The sequence below is a fragment of the Cotesia glomerata genome, linkage group LG5 (assembly GCF_020080835.1).
Source record: "Cotesia glomerata isolate CgM1 linkage group LG5, MPM_Cglom_v2.3, whole genome shotgun sequence".
Taxonomy (NCBI): Eukaryota; Metazoa; Arthropoda; class Insecta; order Hymenoptera; family Braconidae; genus Cotesia; species Cotesia glomerata.
In genome coordinates, this window is record NC_058162.1 from 24,825,564 (window position 1) to 24,844,822 (window position 19,259).

The window sequence follows — 19,259 nt, forward strand, 5'->3', positions numbered from 1 at the left end:
GTGTGTGAAAATATGTGAACCGCTTATAACTTTTGAACAGCTTGACCGATTTCATCGCGGTTGGTGCCATTCGAAAGGGCTTGGCCAAACTTAGATTTTGAAAACTATTTGGACCGATTCAAATCAATAAATTTTGAGAAATCTTAAAAAAACTGAAAAAAAAAATTTTTTCAAATGTGGTTTTTTTGGAATAACTTTTAAACGGCTTAAAGGTTCAATTCCAAAAACTAATCAGCTCTTAACCTCAAAAAACCACGTCGATCGCCACCAGTCCGGTCAAAATCGGTTGATTCGTTCGAGAGATATCGTGAACGACAGAAAACCGAAAAAAGTGTTTTTTCGGAATAACTCCGAAATTCCTAGCGCGATCAATTCAAAATTTGAGATTTTTTGTGAGGCTTGAAAAACTGCGTCAAATGCTGCCAACCGCGTGAAAATCGGTTTATTCATTCAAAAGTTATTGCGGTTTAAAAATTCAAAAAATAGTGTCACCAAATTCCTATCAGACTTTTGAGCTCGAAGAGCTCAAAAGCATAGGAAAACAATCTCTTTGAGCTTGGAGAGCTCAAAATAACCCATAAATTGTATTTTTGAGCTCGAAGAGCTCAAAAACGCCATTGGTGCAATTTTAAGCGCCTAAGTATGGAATTAGCGGGAAGTTGCAGGGATGGCCTTCAGGGTCAACCGTTTTCCTAATTTTTTTAATTGTTTCTACGTAGGTAATCAGTTTAATTCTTCATAATATTGAATGTTTGTAGGATAAATTTTGTATTTAGAGGGAAGTATTTTTTTTCAGTTTAGTGGTCGAACTGAAATTGGACTTTAAGTATACCTTTGGTAAGAGAGAAGGATTTTTCTTAGTCCCACCAGTCACACTCAGTCAAATGATAATTCCGAGAAACTTAAAAAGTTATCGAGGTTTTTGACAAAGGGATGTTGTTAATTAGTTATTCTTCTATATTATAAGACAAATTTTACTATATTTTAAGTTTCAGTCACATAATTATAGTTTATAATTGATGAAATTCCAGAGTCAAATGTCCCATCAGTCACTATAGAATGCCTCTTATATAAAAAAGAATTTTTTTGAATGCAAGATAAAAGCCTCAATTATTGACAAGAGTCTAAATATTGACACCCTAAATTATTTTTAAATATATTTAATCATCTATAATAAGAATAACTATCATATAAATTTTTATTAAATTCTAATCAATTAAAAAATTGAAAAAAATTACTGTCAGTTCAAAATATTAAATATTAATTATTAAAAAAAAAATAAAGTTACCACCAGTTCATCAAACCAGCTTACGAACGTTTATTTTCTTAACAACTTTAATTAGAAAAGCATTTTTTTTAAATGCCGAGTTTAAATTCATTTCTTCATCTACTAATATCATTTTTTTTTTTTTTTTAATTAACAATATATGAAAAATTTATAAAATTGAATAATCGAAATTAATTGTATGCTTTATAATATTCAAATAATGGGTGTCAATAACTAGTTGGTAATTTTTAAGTTGAATCTCATGTTGACAGCCATTCGACAGCGCTATCACGCCTTTTTTTGACTTTAACTTAAAAAATTAACTGTAAGAGTTTGAACTTTTCTGATTCAATAAATTATTTTTAAATAAATTTTTATATTTTTAAAAGTAATCAATCATTTATGGAAATTATTATTAATAAACTTTCATAAAATTGATTACTTAATAATAAGTTTGGATAAATAAGAATAAGCAGATGATTCTAGGCATGCTTAGTATAGGTGTCAATAATTGGGGCGAAGGTGTGTCAATAATTAGATCAATCAGTTTTTTAACCTGCCAATAATTGATGAATCCTGATAATCTATTTAATTATTTAAAATTAATTAGTAAAGATCAGTAATTAGCATTTAAAAAAAAATTAATTAGTAAAAACATTACTTGAGACATTACCACAAACAAAATTCAACTATATTGATATTTGATTGCTTAAAAAAAATCAAATCATAACTTTGTCTCTAATAGTGTCAATAATTAGGGCTTCTACCTTAGTTTAATAATTCCTTAATTTGGAAATCTGATTCTTTTTTTCCATAAATTTCATTCATTGTTCAACTTACCCATCTACTTCGTTCTCATCAATCATATCAATATAAAATTCATAATTAGTATAGCCAATGACTATGTGGGTTTTACCAAGATAACCGAACTGCGACTTATCTTGCTATCAATTAATGCCAGATTTCAATCAGTAGCTCGTGATCTGATAACATTTTTAAACAAAGCATACAATCATTCTGATAACGTTCAAGTAGGTAAATTATCAATCATCAATCAATTGTCCAAAAATAGACTAACTAGTAAACTATTTTTTACTTACCAATTCAATTTTTAATCAAGACTTTAGAATCAACCCTTTAGATCCCAAATCTTTCTAAATTTCCAAATTGATATGTATCTGCAGAGATCGGCTGCCTAATTTCAAAACACAGCAACTGACAGTTTTAACATTTTTTAAAATTTTTCTTGTTAAAAAAAAATTTGCGCGCCTAATTGATAAAAAATTTGATCTATGAATAGAAAATACTTGAATAAAAATATTTTTTAGAAAAAATACTTGAAATTAAGGTCTAAAAGTTATAAAAATTGCAGCAATACTAAAAAAATCAAATATAAATATTTTGCAATTACTGTGTTTTAAAATTGGACAGCCGCAGATGCACATCAGATATTATATCCATATCCGCAAATCTAAATCAGATAATCAAGAAAACCTTCTTTTCTCTAATTTAAAAACAGATCTGATGAAAATTAAATCGTTATCGATCATTGCACCATCAGGGTGTCAGGTGTCAATCACTTTCTAGCAGTATATAAACTCTTGCAAATCATGAAGATGCATCAAGTGCAGCTTTGAGTAAGCAGAGCATTAACAAAGCATCAACATGCAGGCGATTTTCTTTGGAATTCTCGCAATAATTGCTCTTGTAAGCACTGAGGCAAGGGAAATTCCTTCGAGGGTAGTCGGCGGTGAAGATGCTGCTGAAGGGGCTCATCCTTGGCAAGTTTCACTGAGGAGATATAATTCTCATTTATGTGGAGGAGTCATTGTTAATGAACGCTGGATCTTGACTGCTGCTCATTGCATTGTTTAGTAAGTTTTTAATTTTTTATTCTGTTATAAAACAATAATGAAAATGATAAAAAACTAAAAATAATAATGATAACTTTTTTTTTAAATTCAAGCATTAGTATTATGGTTGTTAATAGCAACTTTGCAGTCACTACGTGACTGCCGTGACTTGTAAACTATAAATAAATAGAATTTTGCTTTTTTAGATAATGACTTTTGTTAAATTGCACTGTACTTTCTTAAATATTGACATTTATGAAGATATAAGCTCATCCCAGTGTTACACTCATCAAAAGCTTTCATTTGAGTACCCACATGCATTTTTGATATATTTTTCATATATATATATATATATATAATATATATAAATATATGAAAAATTGATGTGGGTACTCAAATGAAAGGTCTTGATGAGGCTAACATCGGGGTGAAATTATATCTTTAAAAATGTCAATAGTTCTCAAGATACAAGCTCATTTCTTAATTATTGACATTTTTTAAGATATAAACACATTTCGATGTTACACTCATCGATACCTTTCATTTAAGTACCCACATGTCTTTTTTTTATATATTTTATATATATGGTATTTGTGAAATATATAAATATACAAAATATGTGAAAAATTTATGTGGGTACTCAAATGAATGGTCTCAATGAGTGTAACATCGTAATGAGCTTATATCTTTAAAAATATCATTAGTTTACAAGATACAATGTCATTTCTTAATTATTGACATTTTTTAAGATATAAGCTTATTTTGAAGTTACACTCATCGAGACCTTTCATTTAAGTACCCACATTGCACTTTTTATATATTTTATATATATGGTATTTGTGAAATATATAAATATATAAAATATATGAAAAATTGATGTGGGTACTCAAATGAAAGGTCTCGATGATTATAATGTCGGGATGAGCTTATATCTTTAAAAATGTCAATAGTTCACGAGATGTAAGGTCATTTCTTAAGTATGTATTTAGAGTATTTTCGAATCCAGCCTAAATACTTATCCTGGAGACAAAATTTTTCTTAATCTCTTAATAATATAGATTATTATTATTATTATTATTATTATTATTATTATTATTATTATTATTATTCAGTTAATAATTACAACTAGGTAAAAATTGTTATTAATAATGACAATTAAATTAATAATAATAATATTTCAGTCAAAGCGCATCTTCCATCACTGTAGTCACAGGAACGAACCGTCTTTCAGAAGGTGGAGACCGTTACCAAGCAAAGACTTTGGTCCCGCACAAAAAATACAATCCATCGGTCTTTAGCAATGACATAGGGATGATCATGCTTGATGAAGACATAACTTTCAATGATAAAGTCCAGCCGATTGCTCTGCCCTCTGCCGATGACCGGTACGAGGAATATCCAGCTAAGCTTTCAGGATGGGGAACGACCAAACTTGGTGGACCGCTACCGGACAAGCTTCAAGAAATTGAGTTGATGGTCATTACCGAGACTAAATGCCAGAGTTATCATTCTATAGTCAGTGCTGGACACATTTGCACTTTAACCCAGGCGGGAGAAGGTGCTTGCCATGTAAGTGTTTTAATAAAAGCAAAAGTATTCTTTATTAAAGTTTGTTTTTTGAATCTTGAATTTTAAATTGCAGGGAGATTCTGGTGGACCTTTGACTGCTGATAGGACTCTGATTGGTCTGGTATCATTTGGACGTCCTTGTGCGGTTGGATACCCAGATGTCTACACCAGAGTTTTCTTCTATTTGGACTGGATATCCGAGACCATGCAAGCGAAATACTAACGCATTTCATTTTTCTACTTTGTATTTTCATACGCCGAATTTTGTACTTACAAAACTCGTCATTTTTTTATGAACAACAAATCAATGATGATCAATAATTGACTAGCAACCATGCAGTCACTATGTGACTGCCGTGACTTGTAAGCTATAAATAAATAAAATTTATTAAATAATGACTATTGTTAAATTGCACTGTACTTTCTTAAATATTGACGATTTTAAAGATATAAGCTCATTCCGATGTTACATTCATCTAGAGCTTTCATTTGAGTACCCACATGCATTTTTGATATATTTTTTATATATACATATATATAATATATCTAAATAATAATAATAAATGGAGAGTCGGTTTTTTTGTCCGGTTATACTGTGAAAACTACTGAACCGATCGGAATAATACTAATACCATAAGATGCAGCGTGTTTCGGAGAAGGTTTTAGTATATGATATCGCGTGTCTAATGCAAAAAGGGCTACATAGCTACAGGTTAGTAGGGATCCATGCTAAAAGGGCCCATAAAAAAATTTTTTTTTGCCATCCTTCTTAAAATCGCTTAAAACACAAAGATCTGTAAAAAAAAAAATTAGGAAAACGGTTGACCCTGAAGGCTATCCCTGTAACTTCCCGCTAATTCCATACTTAGGCGCTTAAAATTGCACCAATGACGTTTTTGAGCTCTTCGAGCTCAAAAATACAATTTGTGGGTTATTTTGAGCTCTCCAAGCTCAAAGAGATTGTTTTCCTATGCTTTTGAGCTCTTCGAGCTCAAAAGTCTGATAGGGATTTGATGACACTATTTTTTGAATTTTTAAACCGCAATAACTTTTGAATGAATAAACCGATTTTCACGCGGTTGGCAGCGTTCGACGCAGTTTTTCAAGCCTCACAAAGAATCTCAAATTATGAATTGATCGCGCTAAAAATTTCGGAGTTATTCCGAAAAAACACTTTTTTCGGTTTTCTTTCGTTCACGATATCTCTCGAACGAATCAACCGATTTTGACCAGACTGGTGGCGATCGACGTGGTTTTTTGAGGTTAAGAGCTGATTAGTTTTTGGAATTGAACCATCAAGCCATTTAAAAGTTATTCCAAAAAAACCACATTTGAAAAAAATGTTTTTTTCAGTTTTTTGAAGATTTCTCAAAATCTATTGATCTGAATCGGTCCAAATAGTTTTCAAAATCTAAGTTAGGTCAAGCCCTTTTGAATGGCACCAACCGCGATGAAATCGGTCAAGCCGTTCAAAAGTTATAAGCGGTTCACACACACACACACACACACACACACACACACACACACACACACACACACACACACACACATACATACATACATACATACAGATACCGTGACAACCTCGCGGGGATAGTCAGGGAAGCTTCCTTTGACCTTCAAACGTCGAGATCTGATGAAAACTCGGTTTTTGCAAAACGGGGTGAAAACAATAACTTCCCGATTTTTGAAAATCTTCGATTTTCGTAGCGGGAAGTTAAAAATTAGGACGACGATTGACCTTAAAGGCCATCCCTGCAACTTCCCGCTCATTTTGTACTAAAGCGCTCAAAATTACACATTAAGTTTTTAAGCTCTTCGAGCTCAAAAATATGATTATTGTGTCATTTTGAGCTCTTCGAGCTCAAAACTCTAATAGCAGTTTAACAAAACACAATTTTTTCAATAATACTTGGCCGCTTTTTTTGAGCTCTTCGAGCTCAAAAATACAATCTGTGTGTTGTTTTGAGCTCTCCGAGCTCAAAAAGATACCTTTTCTGTGCTTTTGAGCTCTTTGAGCTCAAAAGTCTGATAGAAGTCTCATAGAATACTATTTTTTGAATTTTCAAACCGCAATAACCTTTGAATGAATGAACCGATTTTCACGTGGTTGGCAGCATTCGACGCAGTTTTTGAAGCTTCATAAAGAATTCTTGAGTATGAATTGATCGAACTAGGAATTTTGGAGTGATTCCGAAAAAACACTTTTTTCGGTTTTCCTTCGACAACGCACTGAGAGAAAAGTGCATAGTTAACTGAATCATAACATCACAATTATGAAAATATAGTTTTCTGGATTTTTTTTTTGTAGTTACTCAAACTATGCATTAGTTTAAGTAACTATTGATAAATAGTTATATCGACTATATTTTAATAAATATGTTTTTATTATCGTGTTAAACAAAAAGTTATTAGGTGACTGAAAGGTTTTTACGGACAACGTCTCAGAGATAGCTAAACTGGAAGAGCCCTTAGTGCGTAACCAAAAGATCCGAGTTAGATTCCCAGTCCGAGCTATTCGAATTATTTTTTCTGTTTTCTAAGTTAAAGTTAATCAAGATGGTTAGTAAGCTGATATTTAACTGAAAATAGTTTAAGTAACTATTTATTGGGGTTCAATATAATAAATAATGTTAGGTACAAGAACTGCAATTAAATAGTGGTGATGCTATTTGACTAGATTTTCCTAGTTCAGTTGACCATATTTTTCTCTCAGTGCGATAACTCACGAACGAATCAACCAATTTTGACCGGGCTGGCGGTGATCGAAGTTGTTTTTTGATGTTAAAAGCTGATTCTTTTTTTGGAATTGATCGGTAGAGCCGTTTAAAAGTTACGGACATCATCGCGAAAAAATTCAGAAAAGCTTCCTAGGACCTCAAAACGCCGAGATCTGATGAAAACTCGATTTTCGAAAAACGGGGTAAAACCAATAACTTTCCGATTTTTGAAAATCTTCGATTTTCTTAGCGGGAAATTAAAAATTTCAGCATCTTAAAGCTAAAAGGGCGTAACTCAAAACATGCGCCCTTTTAGCTTTTAGAAAAGTAATGCCTAAAGCTAAAAGGGCGCATAAAAAAATTTAAGTTTTTATAAAAAATTTTGATAAATAGCTACACAAGACATGAAATAAAAAAGTTTAATAAATAAAAAAAAATTTCTTAACAGCCGGTCCCTACAATTGCAGCTTTATATTTCTCTCCTAGGCAAAGAAGAATTTTCAAAGAAACACTGCTACGTAATAGATTTTATCTATTATCTATTTCGTATAGCAGAGCGTTTTTTTCGAAATTCTCATTTGTTTAAAAGAAAAACATTAAATTGCAATAGCTTTATAATCATGAGTGCAACAAGGATAGTACCGTTTTTGCAGTAAGTGCGAAACGAGAAAAGAGGAGATCGGCTGCTAAGTACTTGAACAACATTGAAAAAATAATAATTTTTAACTATTTTTAAACAAGCAATGGATGAATAAATTAATCAAAAACTAATGGGATTAAAATAATTTTCAAATGAAAATAAATTAATACAATCACGCATATTTAGCAATTTTTTAAAAATATTATTAATTGTATTTTTAAAATAATGTATGTATCGTTAGAGTATGCCTCTTTGACTCTACCGTTTTTTTTATTTTTAGGCTAAAAATAAGCATTTTAATGAATAATTTAAAAAAAATTTATAGGCCTTTTTAGCTTTAGGTCATAAAATTTTTAAATTTCTAAAGCTAAAAGGGCGCATAATTAGAGACATACGTCCTTTTAGCTTTAGGAAATCAATGCTTGATTTTTAGGTGAAGAATATGTCAACCAGTCGATTGGTGATAAAAAAGAAAATTATGCACCCTTTTACCTTTTGGCACGCGATATCTTTAAAAACATCATTAGTTGATGCGATACAATATTATTTCTTAATTATTGACATTTTTTAAGATATAAACTCATTTCGATGTTACACTCATCGAGACCTTTCATTCAAGTACCCACATGCCATTTTCTATATAGTTTATATATATGGTATTTGTGAAATATATAAATATGTAAAATATATGAAAAATTGATGTGGGTACTCAAATAAAAGGTCTCGGTGATTGTAATGTCGGGGTGAGCTTATATCTTTAAAAATGTCAATAGTTTACAAGATACAATGTCATTTCTTAATTATTGACATTTTTTAAGATATAAACTCATTTCGATGTTACACTCATCGAGACCTTTCATTCAAGTACCCACATGCCATTTTCTATATAGTTTATATATATGGTATTTGTGAAATATATAAATATATAAAATATATGAAAAATTGATGTGGGTACTCAAATAAAAGGTCTCGGTGATTGTAATGTCGGGGTGAGCTTATATCTTTAAAAATGTCAATAGTTTACAAGATACAATGTCATTTCTTAATTATTGACATTTTTTAAGATATAAACTCATTTCGATATTACACTCATCGAGACCTTTCATTCAATTACCCACATGCCATTTTCTATATAGTTTATATATATGGTATTTGTGAAATATATAAATATATAAAATATATGAAAAATTGATGTGGGTACTCAAATAAAAGGTCTCGGTGATTGTAATGTCGGGGTGAGCTTATATCTTTAAAAATGTCAATAGTTTACAAGATACAATGTCATTTCTTAATTATTGACATTTTTTAAGATATAAACTCATTTCGATGTTACACTCATCGAGACCTTTCATTTAAGTACCCACATGCATTTTTCATATATTTTTCATATATACATATATATAATATATATAAATATATAAAATATATGAAAAATTGATGTGGGTACTCAAATTAAAGGTCTTGATAAGTATAACATCAGGATGAGCTTATATCTTTAAAAATTTCAACAGTTCACGAGAAACAGGGTCATTCCTTAATTATGTATCTAGAGATAGAGAATTTTCGAATGCAGCCTAAATACTTATCATCATAAATTGACTATTGATGAGAATAATATGAAACCTTGCAAAGGCACAAATTAAAACCCATTTTATCATATAAATACACTGGCCACAAAATTTTGCTGATTCTCTTAATAATATAGATGATATTAAAGTCTTCACTCGACTTATCTTCTAATCAACCTCAATCCTAAAATATTCAAAATTATATAATCAATATAAACAAACTGATAAACCAAAATTTCCATTTTATTTAAATGAAAGATAGCAAATAAAAATGTGATAAGTCCTGCTATATAAGACACAGTCTACATACCTTGTCATCGATTATCGATAGATAGTTCACTATGTGGTTCGCATTGTTATTTTTGGGCGTTGCTGCAGTTAATGGTATATTATTCTTCTTTATTTACAATGTACAATTATAAATTTATTAATTGAAATTAATTAAATTAATACTTAAGGAGTGCCAACTCTGAGGGTAGTAGGCGGTCAGGACGCACCGGATGGAAAATATCCGTACCAAGTGTCATTGAATGCATTTGGGTCGCACTCATGTGGGGGATCTATTGTCAGCAATCGATTTATTCTCACTGCTGCTCACTGTGTTATTGAGTAAATTTATTAAGTTGATTTAATTAGTATTAGTGCTTTTACTTTCGCATTTTCTAAATAAAAAAAAAAAAATAATTTTCTATTTAAATAGTGCAATTAATGTTCAATTTGATAAAATTTTTTTCTTAAAAATTTGCCTTAAGAAATTTTGCTAATTGTTTAATTTTAAAATTAATTTTTTTTTTCTGTTATAAAAATTAAAATTTTGAAAAATTTATTATTTTTTAATTATTTAAAAAATAAATTTATTAATTAATTTTAAAGTTTTGAATTTAAAAAAAAAAATTTTATACAATTAAATTTATTAAAATTGTAAAAAAAAAACTTTTTTTGTCAAAAAATTGATATTTAAAAAATAATTTTCTAGAAAAAAATTCGTTAAAAAAAATTCTGAACATTATTTTTAATAATTAAAGTATTATGAAGCTAAAAATTTAATAATTAGCTTAATTTATCGATACAAAATAAAAATTTTAAATGATACTGAAATTAGACAGACACATTTTAATTTTTTTAATTTTTAAAAATAATTAATTCATATAAAAAAAAAAAAAAAAAAATCACACTTAAAATATTTTTAAATTTCTACAAAAAAAATTTTTTTTTATTATAAATTTAACTGGTATAAAAAATTAAAAAAATTGTTAGATATCTCTTAAATTAAAGAAATAATAAAATTAGCCGAAATAAATTTTTGATTTTTCAATTCTGCTTAATTTATTAAATTAGAACTAAAAAAAAAAATTTTTTAAATTGCACTTATAGTTTTTTACAAATGAATTTTTTTGGAATAATTTTTTCAATAAAAAATATTATTAGATGTTGAATAATTTAATTTTCATTAAATTCAGTATCATAAATTTATAGATATTAAAATTTGCAGCCTAATTATCTTGATAAATTTCCAGCGTATCAAAGCGATTCATAACAATTGTCGTTGGAACAAATTCACTGAGCAAAGGCGGCATTGTTTACAAAGTAGATGAAATTTTCATCCACGACTTTTCTCCATCAACAATTATTAATGACATTGCATTGATCCGCACTGTCTCTGAAATAGAATTCTCCGACAAAGTTCAGCCGATTAAACTCAGCGAGCAAAATTTCCACGCTCACGGAGACCCTGCGGTTCTCACCGGGTGGGGACACACCGCCGTAAGTATATTTTTAATTTTCCAACAAGAATTGAAATTAAAAAAAATATCGACTTTTAAATTTAGGTTTCAGGATTGGGAGCACCTGACAAACTGCAGGAGATAAATTTGAGAATTTACGAGCAATCTGAGTGCCAGAAACATTGGACGAGCTTACCTGAGAGCCAAATTTGCACCCTGACAGAGACAGGCGAAGGTGCTTGCATGGTGAGTAAATTATATTATCTGCATTCAAAAATGCGCTATCTATAGATACATAATTAAGAAATGACCTTGTATCTTCAGAACTATTGATATTTTTAAAGATATAAGCTTATTCTGACATTACACTCATCGAGACCTTTCATTTGAGTACCTACATCAATTTTTCATATATTTTATATATTATATATATGTACAATATGTACATATGAAAAATATATCAAAAATGCATGTGAGTACTCAAATGAAAGCTCTTGATGAGTGTAACATTAGAATGAGCTTATATCTTTAAGAACGACAATAGTCAAGAAAGTATAGTGTAATTTAACAAATATCTTGTGAACTATTGACATTTTCAAAGATATAAGCTCACTCCGACATTACACTCATCAAGACCTTTCATTTGAGTACCCACATCAATTTTTCATATATTTTATATATTTATATATTTCGTATATATCATATATATAAAATATATATAAAATGCCATGTAGGTACTTACATGAAAGGTCTCGATGAGTGTAACATCGAAATGAATTTATATCTTTAAGAATGACAATAGTCAAGAAAGTATAGTGTAATTTAACAAATATCTTGTGAACTATTGACATTTTCAAAGATATAAGCTCACTCCGACATTACACTCATCAAGACCTTTCATTTGAGTACCCACATCAATTTTTCATATATTTTATATATTGATATATTTCATAAATACTATATATATAAAATATATAAAAAATGCCATGTGGGTACTTGAAAGAAAGGTCTCGATGAGTGTAACATCAAAATGAGTTTATACCCTAAGAAATGACATTGTATTTTGTCAACTAATGATATTTTCAAAGATATAAGCTCATCCCGATGTTACACTCATCGAAACCTTTCATTTGAGTACCCACATCAATTTTTCATATATTTTATATATTTATATATTTCGTATATATCATATATATAAAATATATATAAAATGCCATGTAGGTACTTACATGAAAGGTCTCGATGAGTGTAACATCGAAATGAATTTATATCTTAAAAAATTTCAATAATTAAGAAATGACCTTGTATCTTGTCAACTAATGATATTTTTAAAGATATAAACTCACCCCGACATTACACTCATCGAGACCTTTCACTTGAGTACCCACATCAATTTTCAATATATTTTATATATTTATATATTTCATAAACACTATATATATAAAATATATAAAAAATTCCATGTGGGTACTTAAATGAAAGGTCTCGATGAGTGTAACATCGAAATGAGTTTATATCTTAAAAAATGTCAATAATTAAGAAATGACATTGTATTTTGTCAACTAATGATATTTTTAAAGATATAAACTCACCCCGACATTATACTCATCGAGACCTTTCATTTGAGTACCCATATCAATTTTTCATATATTTATATATATTATATATATGTATGTATGAAAAATATATCAAAAATGCATCTGGGTACTCAAATGAAAGCTCTTGATGAATGTTACATCAGGATGAGCTTATATCTTTAAAAACGTCAATAGTTAAAAAAATACAGTGCAATGTAACAAAATTCATTATTTAATCAATTGTTGTAATTGATAAATTTCAGGGTGACTCGGGCGGACCTTTGGTAGCCGACGGTGTCCAGATTGGAATTGTTTCCTTCGGAGTACCATGCGCCCAAGGGTACCCAGATGTTTACACCCGCGTGTTCTACTACGCCGAGTGGATAAACGAGATTATCAATTAAAATTTAAATAAAATTTATTTAGTGGAAACTATTAATTAATAAAGTTAATTGTTATCAGATCAGTTATCAGTTGGGTGCTAATTATTTTATTTAATAATACCTAAGCCATAATTTTTGCGGTAATTAATTGCTCGGCGGAAAAACATTTTAATTTAGCGTCTTCAATCAGATAAAAAATATTTTTAATTAACGAGATTATCAAGCGAAAAAATCAACGTTATCTAGTGGAAAAGACAAAAATAATTGATAGTGTCAAGATATAAAACTCGCTATTTGTCAAGAACCGATCACTTGGTTATTTGGTGATTTTTGAGCTCTGGAAAAAATGCACTCGTTAGTCGCTTTACAAGTTGTAATTATTGTTACGGTTGGAGCGGCACTTGCTACCCCGGGAATTTCTAGGGTTGTTGGTGGGAACGACGCTGCTGATGGCGCTCATCCATATCAGGTGTCACTGAGACGCGAAAATTCTCATTATTGCGGGGCTGTGGTCCTTAATAGCCGCTGGATAATTACTGCTGCACATTGCGTTGTTCTGTGAGTATAAATTTTGGTTAGTTATAATTATGAAGTATGATTGAAATTTTTAATTATTTTTGAATAATAAATTGTTAGAAAAAATTTTTTTTTTAATTTTATTTTTAGAAATTGCAAAAAAATTATTAATATAATTGGTTTTTTTAAATCATTCATATAATTTGTTTTTTTTTTAATTATTAATATAATTTTTTTTTTATAATTTTAATAATATTTTTTTTTTATTCATAATTAATATAATTTTTTTTTTTTATTATTAATATAATTTTTTTTTTTAATTATTAGTAATTGCAAAAAATTATTAACATAATTTTTTTATTATTAATATAATTTTTTTTTCAAATTATTAATTTAATTTTTTTTTTGAAAATTATTAATATAATTTTTTTTTAATTATTAATATAATTTTTTTAAATTATTAATATAATTTTTTTTTATAATTTTAATAATATTTTTTTTTTATTCATAATTAATATAATTTTTTTTTTTTATTATTAATATAATTTTTTTTTTTAATTATTAATATAATTTTTTTTTAATTATTAGGAATTGCAAAAAAATTATTAACATAATTTTTTTTTTATTATTAATATAATTTTTTTTTCAAATTATTAATTTAATTTTTTTTTTGAAAATTATTACTATAATTTTTTTTTTTTAATTATTAATATAATTGTTTTTTTAAATTATTAATATAATTTTTGTTTTGAAAATTATTAATATAATTTTTTTTAAAAAACTATTAATAAAATTTTTTTTTTTAATTATTAATATAATTTTCTAAGACACACCAATTATTTTAAAAAACTAGTTTATAATTTTTAAAAATTTTTACACGCAGAATTTTTTTTTTATTATAATTTTAATGATTATAAAAATATAAAAAATTATTAGCTAAAAAACAAAAAAATTTTGATATTAATATTTGGAAAAAAAGCACCGCATAAATTTAATTTTTAGGCTGGAATAGTTAACAGTTTTATTTAGTTACTATATCAGATTTCATTTCGTGCGAGACGAGGCTATCAGATAAGTTACCTTTTTTAAATTTCTGATAAGAGAAAGCGGTCAAGTCTATTATTGTATATAGATACTTTCATTATCAATTTATAGAGAAATTGTGCAAATAGGTTACGATTAAACATTTATTTTGTTGTGTAACAGTAATAGTAATAAAATACAAACTCTACTTACCCGCTGGCTGATTGAATTTATTTGACAAGTTATGCCTGGAACAAAATTAACTGATTCTATTTGTTTGTATATATAATTCAGAACTAATTTCAAATTTAATAGTTATCATTTTTTTCATCAATCACTTGATACAAAATGATGTTGAAAAATTGATTATCTAAATTTGGAACACAAAATTTAGGAATTAATATTGAAAAAAAGTATGAAAATTAATTTAGCAGATATTTAATAATTTTTGTAACAAATAAATTATGGCAAAAAAAAATTATGAAAAAAATTGACTTGAAGAAATTATAAAAAATTAAAAATGCAATTTTTTAAAAATAATTTATTGGAACAAATTTGTTTGATAAAAAAATTAAAAAATCGTGAAATAACTGCTAATTTTATGAAAATTAATTCAGCGGATATTTGATAATTTTAAAAATTTTTGTAACAAATAAATGATCATAAAAAAAAATTATGAAAAAAAATAGACGAAGAAATTTTCAAAAATTAAAAATGCAATCGTTAAAAATATCTTCTTAGAGTTACATTATTCTTTAAAATAAATGACATTAAATTTAGCTGTCAGTTTACAAATTTTTAATTTTTTTAACAAAGAAATTTGTACAAAAAATAATTTTAAAAAAATTAGGAAAACGGTTGACCCTGAAGGCCATCCCTGCAACTTCCCGCTAATTCCATACTTAGGCGCTTAAAATTGCACCAATGACGTTTTTGAGCTCTTCGAGCTCAAAAATACAATTTATGGGTTATTTTGAGCTCTCCGAGCTCAAAGAGATTGCTTTTCTATGCTTTAAAGCACTTCGAGCTCAAAAGTCTGATAGAGATTTGATAAGACACTATTTCTTGAATTTTTAAACCGCAATAACTTTTGAATGAATAAACCGATTTTTACGCGGTTAGAAGCATTCGACGCAGTTTTTCAAGCCTCACAAAGAATCTTAAATTTTGAATTGATCACGCTAGGAATTTTGGAGTTATTCCGAAAAAACACTTTTTTCGGTTTTCTTTCGTTCACGATATCTCTCGAACGAATCAACCGATTTTGACCGGACTGATGGCGATCGACGTGGTTTTTTGAGGTTAAGAGTTGATTAGTTTTTGGAATTGAACATTTAAGCCGTTTAAAAGTTATTCCAAAAAAACCACATTTGAAAAAATTTTTTTTTTCAGTTTTTTGAAGATTTCTCAAAATCTATTGATCTGAATCGGTCCAAATAGTTTTCAAAATCTAAGTTTGGTCAAGCCCTTTTGAATGGCACCAACCGCGATGAAATCGGTCAAGCCGTTCAAAAGTTATAAGCGGTTCACATACTTTCACACACACACACACACACACACACACACACACACACACACACACACACACACACACACACACACACACACACACACACACACACACACACACACACACACATACATACATACAGACACCGTGACAACCTCGCGGGGATAGTCAGGGAAGCTTCCTGTGACCTTCAAACGTCGAGATCTGATGAAAACTCGATTTTTGCAAAACGGGGTGAAAACAATAATTTCCCGATTTTTGAAAATCTTCGATTTTCGTAGCGGGAAGTTAAAAATTAGGACGACGATTGACCTTAAAGGCCATCCCTGCAACTTCCCGCTCATTTTGTACTAAAGCGCTCAAAATTACACATTAAGTTTTTAAGCTCTTCGAGCCCAAAAATATGATTATTGTGTCATTTTGAGCTCTTCGAGCTCAAAACTCTAATGGCAGTTTAACAAAACACAATTTTTTCAATAATACTTGGCCGCTTTTTTTGAGCTCTTCGAGCTCAAAAATACAATCTGTGTATTGTTTTGAGCTCTCCGAGCTCAAAAAGATACCTTTTCTGTGCTTTTGAGCTCTTTGAGCTCAAAAGTCTGATAGAAGTCTCATAGAACACTATTTTTTAAATTTTCAAACCGCAATAACCTTTGAATGAATGAACCGATTTTCACGTGGTTGGCAGCATTCGACGCAGTTTTTGAAGCTTCATAAAGAATTCTTGAGTATGAATTGATCGAACTATGAATTTTGGAGTGATTCCGAAAAAACACTTTTTATCTGTTAAAATTAATTTTCATTTAAATTAAATAAAAAAATTAATTTCACTCTAATAAAATTTTCAAATAAATTTGTCCATAATTTTATAATAACTTAAAATGATATCAAATAACTAAAATCATTTGAGTTTCAAAAAAATTTATAAAAAAAAAAAAATTTAGAATATTTAAAAATTGACAATTTTAAAAATATCATTTTTTCAAGCTAGATGTCTGCTGATAAAAAATTGTTTTAAAAAAAACCTAATGATTAAAAATAATTTCAGGGTGAATACAACCGGAGTAACAGCAGTAGTTGGTACCAACACCCTCTCATCAGGTGGTAAAGTGTATCACCCGGACCTGTTCATAGTCCACAAAGATTACAAGCTCGCAGTGATCAACGACATCGCGCTGATCAGAGTTTCCAAGGCGATTAAATTCACCCGCAAAATCCAGCCGGTTCTGCTGCCAACCACCGACTCCTTCACAAAATCCTACCACGTGACATTGTCCGGATGGGGAAGAAACAGTACTAACGGAGCAATTCCAGAGAATCTTCAAGAAATTGACCTGGTGGTGATCAGCCAGCTTAAGTGCAGGATCTACCACCCGATTTTACTTACTAGAGGACACATTTGCACCCTAACTGTCCGTGGCGAAGGAGCCTGCAATGTAATTGCTTAGATAATTATTTACTTATTTTTAATAATAGTAAATTTTATCTTACTTTTACTTTCTAGGGAGATTCAGGTGGCCCGTTGACTGCCAATGGGACTCTAGTTGGCATAGTATCTTTTGGGAGTCCATGTGCCAAAGGAGTTCCTGATGTTTATACTCGCGTCTATCACTACTTAAACTGGATCAATCAGACACTTGCTACTGCTGATACAATTTCTGATGATGATATTCCGAATTTTCTGATTGATTACTTGTGAAATGTTAAAAATTGTTTTTAAATAGACTTTTCAATTGCTAAAATGCTAAAATTGTAATAAAAATAAAATGCGACAAATATTTTTTATTTTGGTATGATTGATGAGAAAGAAGTAGATGGGTAAGTTGAACAATGAATGAAATTTATGGAAAAAAAAGAATCAAATTTCCAAATTAAGAAATTATTAAACATACACTAAAAAAAAAAAATTAGAAAAACGGTAGACCCTGAAGGCCATCTGTGCAACTTCTCGCTAATTCCATACCTAGGTGCATAAAATTGCACTAATGAAGTTTTTGAGCTCTTCGAGCTCAAAAATACAATTTATGTGTTATTTTGAGCTCTTCGAGCTCAAAAGTCTGATGTAAGTATTATAGAACAATATTTTTAAAATTTTCAAACCTCACTAACTTTTAAATGAATCAACCAATTTTCACGCGGTTGGCAGTATTTGACGCAATTTTTTTAGTTTCATGAAGAATCTTCAAGTTTGAATTGATAAAACTATGAAATTTGGAGTAATTCCAAAAAAACACTTTTTTTTGTTTTCTTTCGTTCATGATGTTTCTTGAACGAAGAATATATGGTGAGGCTTTCGCCTACCTCCGAAGAGGCCGTTTCCTGGGCTCAAAAGAGCTATACACGCACGTATATTTGTCCTACCCCCACATAGGAAATACACAGCCAAGTTTGCCGGCAAGGAAAAACCCTGTCCTCAAGCATTTACGCTATCATAGGACAGATGTGAATTGAGTTGATTTTAATGTCAATCTGTCCTCGTACTTAGTTAACTGTATCAACCCATTCAACGACTGCGTTAGCCTGATCGGTAATATAATAACAACCCGACCAGTTACCAGCGGGGCCCATGCGGGGAGGTGCAGCCGTAAGACCTGTTTGAGCCGTAACACCTATCCCCCTTACAAGAGTCTCGTTCGTTCGTTCTTCTGTCTATCCTAGTCCCCGAATCTTTGAGCTTACCTGCGTTGCCAAATTATTTTGACAACGTCACGAGACCTTGCTCAGAAATGTTTCTTGAACGAATTGACCAATTTTGACCGGCTTGACGGCGGTCGACGTAATTTTTTCATGCTAATAGCCGATCAGTTTTTGAAATCGATCAGTGCAGCCGTTTAAAAGTTATTCCAAAAAATGTCGGAGTTATGTTAAAAAAACACTTGTTTCCAAATATTTCATCGAGGATAACTCTC

General features: G+C 29.4%; 2 protein-coding genes across 2 annotated transcripts; both read left to right on the plus strand.

The window, feature by feature from the left end:
• The first annotated feature begins 2,861 nt into the window (after positions 1–2,861).
• On the plus strand, positions 2,862–4,944 carry LOC123265601 (chymotrypsin-1-like). The gene is made up of 3 exons (XM_044729395.1): positions 2,862–3,141; positions 4,302–4,689; positions 4,763–4,944. Exons 1-3 carry the CDS (start codon positions 2,933–2,935, stop codon positions 4,910–4,912), a joined length of 747 nt encoding a protein of 248 aa, XP_044585330.1. The 5' UTR covers positions 2,862–2,932; the 3' UTR covers positions 4,913–4,944.
• A 4,980-nt stretch (positions 4,945–9,924) lies between these two features.
• LOC123266159 (transmembrane protease serine 9-like) lies at positions 9,925–18,062 on the plus strand. The gene is made up of 8 exons (XM_044730188.1): positions 9,925–10,001; positions 10,076–10,226; positions 11,135–11,381; positions 11,447–11,587; positions 13,182–13,320; positions 13,637–13,859; positions 17,399–17,786; positions 17,855–18,062. Exons 1-8 carry the CDS (start codon positions 9,959–9,961, stop codon positions 18,047–18,049), a joined length of 1,527 nt encoding a protein of 508 aa, XP_044586123.1. The 5' UTR covers positions 9,925–9,958; the 3' UTR covers positions 18,050–18,062.
• Positions 18,063–19,259: the final 1,197 nt, after the last annotated feature.